The sequence below is a fragment of the Bombyx mandarina genome, chromosome A1, assembly GCF_030267445.1.
Source record: "Bombyx mandarina strain Sakado chromosome A1, ASM3026744v2".
NCBI lineage: Eukaryota > Metazoa > Arthropoda > Insecta > Lepidoptera > Bombycidae > Bombyx > Bombyx mandarina.
This window is the reverse complement of record NC_143234.1, coordinates 1,974,907-1,987,126: the sequence shown is the minus strand read 5'-3', so window position 1 is coordinate 1,987,126 and position 12,220 is coordinate 1,974,907. Positions and strand designations below refer to the sequence as shown.

The 12,220-nt window shown below is 38.1% G+C and overlaps 1 protein-coding gene across 1 annotated transcript; it reads left to right on the top strand.

Moving 5' to 3' along the window:
* Positions 1 to 1,332: 1,332 nt before the first annotated feature.
* LOC114239613 (trypsin, alkaline B) lies at positions 1,333 to 10,910 on the top strand. The gene is made up of 8 exons (XM_089739959.1): positions 1,333 to 1,490; positions 3,895 to 4,025; positions 4,607 to 4,692; positions 5,782 to 5,846; positions 6,838 to 7,037; positions 7,837 to 7,996; positions 8,624 to 8,775; positions 10,775 to 10,910. The coding sequence occupies exons 1-8, from the start codon at positions 1,403 to 1,405 to the stop codon at positions 10,874 to 10,876; spliced, it is 984 nt and encodes a 327-aa protein (XP_089596085.1). The 5' UTR covers positions 1,333 to 1,402; the 3' UTR covers positions 10,877 to 10,910.
* The last annotated feature ends 1,310 nt before the right edge of the window (positions 10,911 to 12,220 follow it).

Genomic DNA, 12,220 nt, shown 5'->3' with positions numbered 1-12,220 from the left:
AGTTTCACTATAAAATAAGACTACTGTATTTCTACATTAGACCATTAGAACGATTACTAGGATTACTTCGTAGCGGACAAAATGTTCACAGCCTAGTGAGTTTCTCGTCGGATCTTCTCAGTGGGTCACGAATCCGATCCAGTAACAGATTCAGCTAAGCGCTGCTTTTGCTAGGGCTAGTGTTAGCAAATTCTCTAAGATCGAACCTTTGAGCTCACCTACTCGTCCGGGCGTAGCAAGAATAGCCCCCTATGCCAGAACCACAATGCGTTATTCGCTATACGTTATGTGGGTTATTCGCGCGCATACTTCGAAGTGTGGGGAGTATATTCGCCAATATTCGCTTTATTCGTACGCATAGCACATAAGCACGAATAGCAAATACGCGTATCCGTCGACTAGTCGGTTTTTTGACACACTTCAAAGGACGCGAATAAGGCAAATATGCGCAATTGCGCATCGACTGGCTACACTTCAGTAAGTTATTCGCTCGCTTGTGGCGGTCGTGTATCGACGTGTCTTATAATCATCCACCAGCGTTTTCTTTTCGGTCTTTTAGTAACTTTGTACTTGTACAACAAGTACTGATAAGAAGAATTGAGGAAATAATAATTTGCGGCAACTCTCAACACGACTATCGCTCCACGCAAACAACGCACATATTTGCCTTATTTGGCATAATTCAGCGTACCAGTTCGAAGTGTGGATCGCATGTTTGTTATTTGCGCACAACGCAGCGTGGTTCCGGCATTAGATTACCAACGAATAGGAAAAAAAATCAGAATGATATACCCGTACCGTCGCATCCCCTCTAATAGACCAAATGAGGAACTTCGCAGTTAAGTTGGATAATATATACCCGTAATGCAACATGCATCCCTTCTAGTAGACCAAACGAGGAATTTCGCAGTTAAGTTGGATTATAAGCGGATACGACTCTCATGTGAACAAACCTTTTTTTTATTGCTTAGATGGGTGGACGAGCTCACAGACCACCTGGTGTAAAATGGTTACTAAAGCCCATAGACATCTACAACGTAAATGAGCCACCCACCTTGAGATATAAGTTCTAAGGTCTCAGTATAGTTACAACGGATGTCCCACCCTTCAAACCAAAACGCATTACTGTTTCACGGCAGAAATAGGCGGGGTGGTGGTACCTACCCGTGCGGACTCACAAGAGGTCCTACCACCAGTAAAAGAAGAAACCTGTGAAGGGGTCATAGCTGTGACTTGGGCAGGGGTCGCATCCCCGTAGTTTCAGTACTTATCGTTCATTAACCGTACAGATTGTTATCATTAAGAACCCCTGGTCGGAGGAATACGCTATAGTATTCTCACGAAGACATACAAAGGTGATTCAATTGAACATGATAAATGGTTTTATCGTGCATCGATAAAAATGATACCAACATCTAGGGCGCAGTGTTTTTATAACTTCACAAACACAATGTTGTGTGCGGTGGTCATTTTGTCGTTAATTCTGTGCTGTAAGTCTTGCTTTTATTCTTTTGTCAAAAAGAAATGATTATGCTGGTTTTATGTTTTCGAGGAGACAATTAGTTTCCTTTTCCCGAAGCTGAAATAGCCTTTCAAGCCTATTAGCATAGGCAGGAAAATAAAAAAAAATATGTGCATTTGAATTATATATATAAAAAAACGAAAAATCTCATAAACATAATGTCTTAATAGAAAATGTAACATACAATATAATTATAGGTGGAATGATAATTAACTCATGTGGAATGTTCAGGTAGATACAGACAGTCCTTTTAGGATTAACGTAAATGACATTGTGAGTCATCAAATATAGTGTAACAATGCGGTCTGCATAATGATATGCTAAGTTAGCACTTGTTAAGTCTCTTTCCGATGGCACATTCTAATTCGGAATTTCAAAGAAAGTATCCGCTTTTTCTGAAACATTACTAAATTTGTTTTTCAGTAAATGGCTTTAATATAAAATGAATTTTAGAATAAATCCTGTTTTATAAATAAAATTTTTTTTTAAGAGCGTCATAGCTCCTTGTAGTCGCATTTGACGCCAACGGTATGCTTAGTGCGAGTTTTTTAACGTTCTTTATAGCGTAAAAGTTAGCCCAATTTTGTATGCAGTTGGAACAGCACCCCTAGCGGCAAACGTAGGCAATCGATCCCATTCCATACAAATATGAGCTAACTTTTACGCTATCGAGAACATTAAAAAACTCACATTAAGCACACAGAACTATCTACCATATCGTTTAACGGCCGCCGACCACAATGCACATTACTCACAGTGATATACGTTCAGTCTCATACCTACAGTATTTCATGACAAGCAATGACAACATCTAGTAAGTCACGAGTTTCGCTTTCAGTTCGTAAATTTAGTACTATCTCTCAGGATATATGACAGATGCGAAATACGAGACCAAAGGAAAATCATCCTTAAACTTTCGAAGAATCAATACAATATAAGATACACGATTTTATTAAATACAAGATATTGCAAAGCTAATATAGAAATATAACGAGGACAGTATGTTAAACTTAGACGTCGAAATCGGAGTAGTGTTTTTAATCCGTCTATTTTAAGTCAAAGTGTTTGTACTGTGACTTATCTATCTCCAGATTAGTAAAACAATTTGGAAAAGGTAACATTTTATAGAGAGAGCGAGAGATAAACTATTCGTCCCGCTAAACCACTAAATGTAATTTAGACAATTCTTCCGGGGCAGCCCGGAAACTTCATTAAGCTGGCGTTTTAAGTCGTCGTGGCTTAACGGATAAGACGTCCGGTGCATTTGTGTTGAGCGATGCACCGGTGTTCGAATCTCAGGCGGGTACCAATTTTTCTAATGAAATATGTACTTGACAAATGTTCACGATTGACTTCCACGGTGAAGGAATAACATCGTGTAATAAAAATCAAACCCGCAAAATGTTAACTTGCATAATTACTGGTGGTAGGACCTCTTGAGAATCCGCGCGGGTAGTTACCACCACCCTGCTTATTTCTGCCGTGAAGCAGTAATGCGTTTCGGTTTGAAGGGTGGGGCAGCCGTTGTAACTATACCTGAGACTTTAGAACTTATGTCTCAAGGTGGGTGGCACATTTACGTTGTAGATGTCTATGGGCTCCAGTAACCACTTAACACCGAGTGGGCTGTGAGCTCGTCCACCCATCTAAGCAATAAATAAAAAAAACAACTTAAAAATGAGCACTCGAGCTAAAAACGCAAGAATTAGAACGTAAACCGTGAGATTAGTAGATTAGATACGATTATCGCGCGGTTCGTCAGCAAAGTAAGATTCATACACGAGTGTTTACTCAGGATAATCTACAAGCAATTACTTATTTATACTTACTTTTATTTTTTCCGATTTTTTCACACGATAAAGATAAATACAGAGAATGATATACATATCAGTAACACGATATTACCGATTCCTTGAATATAGCTAGACTAATAAATTTAATTAATAATGTCCTATTCGTTTTTTTTCTATACAGCCGTATCTTTATATGATTAAGTTAATTAAAGTGTTTTATATGATTAAATGGTTAGTTGTCGTGCATTTACTCTAGTAATTTTCACGAACTCCAACACGTCCGATCAACTATTAAAAATATACATATAATAATAATATACAAAGAAACCACTATTTATATGAATAATAATAACCGTCATCATATAGACTATACATTAGACACTGTATAGCCATCATACTAAGACTATACATAAATAATAAAAATATTACGTTACGGACGTTTTTTCCCGGTTAGGGTACCTCTCCGCATCGTCCAATAATAACATCGTTCCAAAAAATATCGATATATTTCGACTCGCTTATACAGCGTGTTTTTTTTAAGCTGTTCAGTTACCATACCTACTTTTGTTTACTCAATAGCACAAGCAAGAGATCTGAGTCTCGAGTTTGAAACGATAGCAGCCGTCCCGCTTCCGCTGAACTCCGGATCTGATACACGCATTATTGGGGGCTCGCCTACCACAATCGAAAGATATCCCTACACAGTTCAGGTAAATAAGTAAACGGTAATTATTAATCAAGTCTCGTTGACCCGGATACGAGGACCATTTGACCGTCTAAGGCATAAACTAAATTCAGTTACCCACCTTGAGACAGAGTTAGAAGTGAGAGAGCAAGACAATTGGACACCAAATCACAAAATTAAAAAATATAGTCAACAAGTAGATATATTTTTAAAGTAAGAGGTTTTATCGCTAAAAGCGATCTCTTCCAGACAACCATTAAATTTACAAAAAATCTAGAAAAGATAAAGGTACAACAGGCATGTTGCGATGTACTATTCATTATTATAATTTTTTTTTTATTGCCCTTGTAGGCAGACGAGCATACGGCCCACCTGATGGTGAGTGGTTACCGTCGCCCATGGACTTCAGCAATGCCAGGGGCAGAGCCAAGCCGCTGCCTACCAAATGCCTATTAAAGGGTCAATTATTAAGATTCCGTACACAGAACCCTTTAACGCCAATGAAATGCTTTCTGGTCGAAATAGGCTTATGGCACCCTAGTGGTAATACCTACCACGAGTGCTAGATAAAATTTACTAATTGATATATGCAATTTCATTATTCAGGTTTTATACAACGGTCAATTGTCGTGCGGAGGCTCGCTGATCACCAAGAGGCACGTGCTGAGCGCGGGACACTGCTTTATAGACACGTTAGTGCAACATTTGTATACATATCAAGGCTATTTAGTATAAGCGACATTATTGCATCTTTACAGGAGAGTCGTTTAGAATTTGGAAAAAATATCATAACAAATATACATCTTCAGCTTTACGAATAGAGTAAACTTAATTGAATTAAAATTAAAAACATCGAACTCTTGATGGTGATACCAAATAAAACGCTCCTTTAATTACAAAATGTCGCGTATTAAGCGAAATGACGCTTAAACCAAATAGCGTTTCATTCCGCATCCCATTTAGTAAAGTAGAAAATGGAGTTTAGTTTTACATAATTCAATAATACCGTGTAAAATAATAATTTAAAAAGCCTTTATTTTCTTTTTAATACGCTTTTATTAGCTTCAGACGTATGTATGTTAGTATGTAACGGAATCTTTAAACATGATTTTGATCCCCTGCAAAACATCGGATTAGCTCGAAATTTGGTATATACTTATTAAGGACCGATAACAATTCAATATTTAAAAAATTGAAAAAAAATGTATTCAAAGAATTGAAATTCAACTAAAAAATGAAAAATAAAAAATAGTTTATAAAACTAACAAAATACACTTTTGTAGAAAATCGAACTAAAAAACAGAAAATAAATTTGAACTAAAAATAGTGTAAGAAAAAATTATTTTATTGTAAAAAAAAGCATGGGGTGCATGGTATCAGTAGTTATAAATATTTTATGAACAGATATGAGTAAGAAGGGTTATTTTGATAATATCCTGAAAAGCACCCCACGCTATTTCTTCCCGCTATCCCTTTCAATTTTTTTAGTTGCATTTTCTATAAAAGCGTATTTTGTTAGTTTTTTTAAACCATTTTTTTTTAATGTGTTTAACACAGTCATATTTTTTCTTAATGACAGACAGTTCAGCGAATCTAACTAAGATAAATGTATTTTTAAAAACTAAAAAGTTTCAAAAGGTTTTACACAAAAAAGGTTTTTCTTTACATACAAATGAGACGCAGCCTGATAGTGTGATTGTATAGTTAAATTGAATAATGCTAAGGTAAAATTATTTTGCACGTCAAAAATCATGAATATAAATTTTAATTTTTTTTGTCAGTAACGGCAACGTGGCCAGTCCCACATTGTTCAGCATTCGTTCCGGAAGCAGTGTTCTATACTCTGGTAAGTTGTATTTAAAATAATCCCGATCCTGCGGACAGAATGGAAAGCAGTCGACGTCGCCCAAAACACGTCATCTCGGATCCTCCCGATCCACTAACGCTGCTTTTAGGTACTTCAAGCATCGGTCACCGTTCTCGTCGAACCCGTCGCTTGCGACGAAGAGCTCGACGAGTAAATTAACTCTCAGACACAGCCCACTGAGTTTCTCGCCGGATCTTCTCAGTGGGTCGCGTTTTCGATCTGGTGGTAGATTCTGCGAAGCACGTCTCTTGCTAGGGTTCGTGTTAGCAACGTCATCAGGTTTGAGCCCCGTGAATTCACCTACAAACGTTAGGGTTACGCTGAAATAGCCCCTAAGGCTATCAGCTTAGGTAGGATAAAAAAAAATTAAAATAACGTTAATATCTTTTAAAATTCCGTCAAGGTGTATAATAATAAAATTATAGTGGCGTGTAACGGTGGTAGATTCTGCGAAGCACGGCTCTTGCTAGGGTTGGTGTTAGCAACGACGTCAGGTTTTAACCCCGTGAGCTCACCTACAAGCTCGGCGAATCTAGAATAACCCCTCGAGGCTACAAGAATAGGTAGAAAAAAAGTGTGTAATGATATAAATTATCGTGTATTCCGAGAAGTTTGTTTAAAATATCATTTGCGCATCATAAAATTAATAAAACAATTTTATCATTGATAAATTTTATTTTAGCTCATTGCACGCCGACCCTGCGATAATGATAATGAGGGATTCTTTTGCTTGGCACTCTGCCTTCTGTTGCCATGATTACACCGATATATATATATATATATATATATATATATATATATATTTTTTATTGCTTTACGAAAATGTACAAGTATTTAAAATGTACAAAATTATAAACATTTTCTTAACGTGCTACTCTTTGTTTGTAAACTAGCTAATCATTCCGGCGCCCAAGTTTCAAAGTATCAGATCCGACCGGAGTATAATGTGTTAACTCCTCGTTTCCACCAGGGGGGAGTATCCACTCCGTGTCTACGATCATAGTCCACGAGCGATACAACGTCCCAATCAGGGACAACGATATTGCTGTACTGGTATTGTCTTCTCCTGTGACCCTGAGCGCGAGCGTGGCGCAAGCTCGTATACCGGTGCAGTGGGCGGAAGTACCTGACAATTCCTCGGTTATCCACGTGGGTTGGGGCAGGACTAATGTAAGTTTTTTTTTTAAATGAGAGCAAAAGCATCGAGTTGAAATGCCGTCCATTCGCCGTCCTGAATTAATTTATGTTTAACTTTAACTTTGTCTATTTCTATTATAACTTATCATGGTTTGTAGATATAAAAAGCTTTTAGAATCTTAATAGTCTTTAGTAGTAATATAAACGTGGGGAGACTCGCATATTTATGAATTTTAGTTTCCCGTGCGTCTCTATCATCATTTTCCTGCCCTTTTCCCAGTCACCTGGGGTCGGCGCAACATGTTTTCTCTGTCCATACTCCTCTATCATATATCATTTATTCGCTCACTCCCCTCTTACACATATCGTCTTTCACGCAATCCATTCATTTCTTCTTAGGTCTACCCCTTCCTCTATATCCTTCTACTGTCATAATTAAAACTCTCTTACCAACCTCATTGTCATTTCGTCTCATCACGTGTCCCTACTATCCCAAACGCGCAATTCTCAGCTTCTCTGTCACAGGTGCCTGTTTCAGACTTCTTCTAATATATTCATTCCGTATTCTATCCATTCTGGTTACTTTTTTAATTATTAATTATTAGTTGAATTATGGATGAATGAATGGTAAATTACATAATATTATAATATCTTGCACTGCACTAAAATTCACATGTCAAATAATGACAACGCATACACTTTGCTTTTAACTTATTTAATAACTCATTTTCACTATGCTTGGCGAATAAATGATTTCTTTCTTTCTTTCTTTCTCTTTCTTCCACACATGCATCGCAACATTCTCGTCTCTATATAGACACGATTTGTCCAGGTGAACGTAGCTCAAGCTTCTTCAGTCCTCAACGAGGTTGAGGTTCGGATAGTCAACAGGGATCTCTGCAGGACTCGGTACCAGTTTCTGGAGAGCGTGACCGGGGATCCCTTCCCAGTCACCGTAAACATGATCTGCGCGGGACTGCTCGATATCGGAGGTAATATTACCTTTAATATACGTTACTCTTCCTCCCTTCCTCATTACTGAAAGGTCGTGACTCCCTGGCGCCGTCAATCTCTCATGTACAATTTCCCTCCATCTGCTACGATCCTTGGCTCCGTGGATTGCATCTTAGAACCTGATGTTTAGATAAGATTGAATTTGGTCAAACCCCACCCGTTTCCCCGTCGCCATCAGCTCTACGAGATAGTTACCTTCAATAAGTCTATGTAGTATGTGTGTACTATGTTACATGGGTATTATATATGTACTAAGATTATTTAAATACAGTTACTTCTCTATAAATTATTTCCAATTTGTATATACGCAATTTTTTTCAATGCTTAGATGGGTGGACAAGCTCACAGCCCAACTGGTGTTAAGTGGTTACCGGACCCATAGACATCTACAACGTACATGCGCCACCCACCTTGAAATATAAGTTCTAATTCACCATTCACCCTTCAATCCGAAACACATTTCTGCTTCACGGCAGAAAAAGACAGGGCGATGGTATCTACCCGTGCGGACTCACAAGAAGCCCTACCACCAGTAACATAAGTATATAGATAATTGAACTCAGTTGAGCAGAGGTTCGTTTTGTAACAGTTTTCCTATGTTACAGGCAAAGACGCCTGTCAAGGTGACAGCGGCGGTCCCCTGATATACAACAACATCGTGGTGGGGCTGACCTCGTGGGGCTACGGGTGTGCGGAGCCCATGTTCCCGGGCGTCAGCGCCAGAGTCTCAAGCTACACTAACTGGATTAACAATACGGTGAGCGCTTTGTAATTTCGCTCGCTTGAGAATTCTTTTATCGGCTATTAGATTATCGATATATCGCACCTTTACGATTGAAGGGGATTAATTAAAAATTCTTGTTTTTTTTTTTGTAAACCCCAAAAATCACGTCATAATAAATGGACGTTTATACGCTTTTCGCTGACTGTTGCGTCGAAGTGCGTGAGTTCGATTCCCGCATCGGGCAAACATTCGTGTGATGAACAGTGTGCTTAGTGCGAGTTTTTTAACGTTCTCGATAGCGTAAAAGTTAACTCAAATTTGTATGGAGTTGGAACAGCGCCTCTAGCGGCAAACGTAGGCAAACGCTCCAACTCTATACAAATTTGAGTTAACTTTTACGCCATCGGGAACGTTAAAAACTCGAACTAAGCACACAGGTTTGTTTTGCTGTTTGTCTGGGTATTTATTATCTATATTTACATATTTAAACGTATATAAATATGTATGTCAGTCTGCGGTACCTGTAAAAAAGGGAATCCTAATTTGGGACCATGCGTAATTAGTACCTAATTATTATTATTATTATACGCCAATAAATCACATACGAAGATCTTGTTACATGAATATATAGGAATAGGAAATAGCCGTATTATGCAGGAAGAGCCTTAGCTAACTAGCTTTAAAAAGATAAGAAATATTCATATTACTATTGTCCCAATTTATCTAAGGTATCATGTCTGAAATCAACCTCACCACAAACTATGTTTCAAGGTTCACAAAATCGATTATAAAAAGATGTTATATCCGATAATATCTTACAATCGATTTACATATTTATTTCCTAATCGATCCGACTTATCTCTTATCGTGTCGTATCGTTTCGAAGTCAATAACAAAATAAACATTCAATTTCGATAGCGGATCTGTTGTGGTGCCGACATAACGATCTGATATACAGTTGAGAAGTCGGTTATCCGGTCACGTCTTGGAATGCGTGATGCAGCTTTTTAGGTTACCTCGATTATATTATTGGGTCATAGATTATTTGGAGGTACATCTCAATTATTTTTTTATTGCTTATATGGGTGGACGAGCTCACAGCCCACCTGGTGTTAAGTGGTTACTGGAGCCCATAGACATCTACAACGTAAATGCGCCACCCACCTTGAGATATAAGTTCTAAGGTCTCAGTATAGTTACAACGGCTGCCCCACCCCTCAAACCGAAACGCATTATTGCTTCACGGCGGAAATAGGCGGGGTGGTGGTACATACCCGTGCGGACTCCCAAGAGGTCCTACCACCAGTGAAAAATTTTAACGTAGATACCACAATTTTGTTAAACTGCATTTGCAAGGATGTTGAAGATAACAAGGATATTTAAAAGTACTAATGGTATCTCGTTAGCCGAATTTGAGCTGTAATTAATTGAAATTATAAGTTTGTACATTACTATGATTCTGTTGTCAAAGACTATTATACTGGTGGTAGGACCTCTTGTGAGTCCGCGCGGGTAGGTACCACCACCCTGCCTATTTCTGCTGTGAAGCAGTAATGCGTTTCGGTTTGAAGGGTGGAGCAGCCGTTGTAACTATACTTGAGACCTTAGAACTTATATCTCAAGGTGGTTGGCGCATTTACGTTGTAGATGTCTATGGGCTTCAGTAACCACTTAACACCAGGTGGGCTGTGAGCTCGTCCACCCATCTAAGCAATAAGAAATAAATAAAAACTTCTATAATCATAGATTTTGTCAAAACTGCACTTGTTTAAATATTAATAAAGACAAACAATATTTAATATATTCTCAATAATTCTCAAAAGTTTGACAAGCGATCTAATGTCTTATTTTTTTTAAAGTAAAACGTCTGCCCTACCTATCGAACCGAAACGCATTACTGCTTCACGCAGAAATAGGCAGGGCGGTGGTACCTACACGTACGGCCTGACAAGACGTCCTAGCACCAGTTATTACGCAAATTATAATTTAGCGGGTTTTATTTATATTACACGATGTTGTTGCTTGTCGTCAGGTGACGCGGTATAGCGGCGGGGCTGCGCTGGCGGGCGGGGGCTCCGCGACGCTCCTGGCGGCGATATTGTCTTTTATTGTGACCACCTATCATTCGTTTTAAATTTAACGAGATTTTAATATATTGTTGATTTTTACTCGTTTTTTTATTTTATTAGAATAGAAAAGGTTCTTTATGTTAATTTAGAAATGAACTCAATTGAAACTAGTTACGGTTTAGTGCCTACAGACATCCTTGAAACAAGAGTTCGAAGTCTCAAGTGTGTTTGTAGCGGGCAACTATCATAGAACGCAAGATATTCGACAGATGTCTGAATCTCGCTAACGACATTTTCAAGAAAAACTTAGGTATAGTAACCGGCAAACATCTTGAGCAAATGACCTTGACTGCGCAGAACCGAATTTTAGATCACTTTGGTGGTGAGGGTGAGGCGCGACGGCAGGGGAAATCGTATCGAGCGCGTTATTGGTAGATCAGTTGAACCCTGCGCCCCGCACCGCGCCCTCATTCCGCTCGCTCCCAAAAGTACGCTTGCGTACAGTGAAAAATCTATCGTTATTAATCGTTAAGTTGAAAAATCTATCGTTATTAATCGTTAAGTTATTTGTTATAATTGCTTGTTGACTTTGTTGCCATTGCTATTTGTTGAGTGTTTGTTGATTTTTTATAAAAAATACACTATGCCGCGACAAACTGGTGTAGTAATCAAAAGAAAGGGTAGAAAAATTGTGTACGACGTATACTGCTTCATTATAAAACAGGGGAAGAATGATATGGAAAAAGTAAAACAGACTTCGGAAGCAACAAAAACATCAGTGAGTACTGTTAGGTGCATTATTAACGAAGCTAAAGGCTCTGGCTTGCTCGCTGTGTTTGGGACTCCGGGTAAGAAAAGATCAGGGAAGAAGAAAGTTACCGGAATGGATAGTTTCATTCAATCTGTAATAAAAAGATGTAATCATAATAACTACATAACAAACAGCGAAACTCCGTACCGTAGAAAGGCTTCGAAAAATTTAAAGAAGATATACATTTTCATGGCTCGGAATGAAGTTTACGACGAATTATGAGAGCTAGGCTTCAGATGAAAAAAAAAACAGAAAATAATCGGAAGCTGGTAATTGAAAAAAGTAACATTCGATTACTACGAATCGAATATCTTAAAAAAATAATTAATTAGACAAAAAAGAAGATCGAACGACCGAGTTGTAAACTACACCGATGAGCCCTATGTCGACTCATCACGATGATGGCGACTCGGGTGATGAAAACAGTGATGATGATGATGGTCAAGATTATGATAACGAAAAAAAAATTACAAATACCAGCTTCGCTTCAACTGAACCAAGACCTGGCAACAGCTCTAGTTTTGACTTAATAGAAGGAATATCTATTTTACCCCAAGATTAAATTATTACAATTATTAACCTATATTTTTTGTTGATG

Coding starts and splice junctions, on each gene's coding strand:
- LOC114239613 (XM_089739959.1), top strand. CDS start 1,403: ATGATACCAACATCTAGGGCGCAGTGTTTTTATAACTTCACAAACACA. Junction 4,026..4,606: donor GATATCCCTACACAGTTCAG/GTAAATAAGTAA, acceptor TTCATTATTCAG/GTTTTATACAACGGTCAATT. Junction 5,847..6,837: donor AAGCAGTGTTCTATACTCTG/GTAAGTTGTATT, acceptor CGTTTCCACCAG/GGGGGAGTATCCACTCCGTG.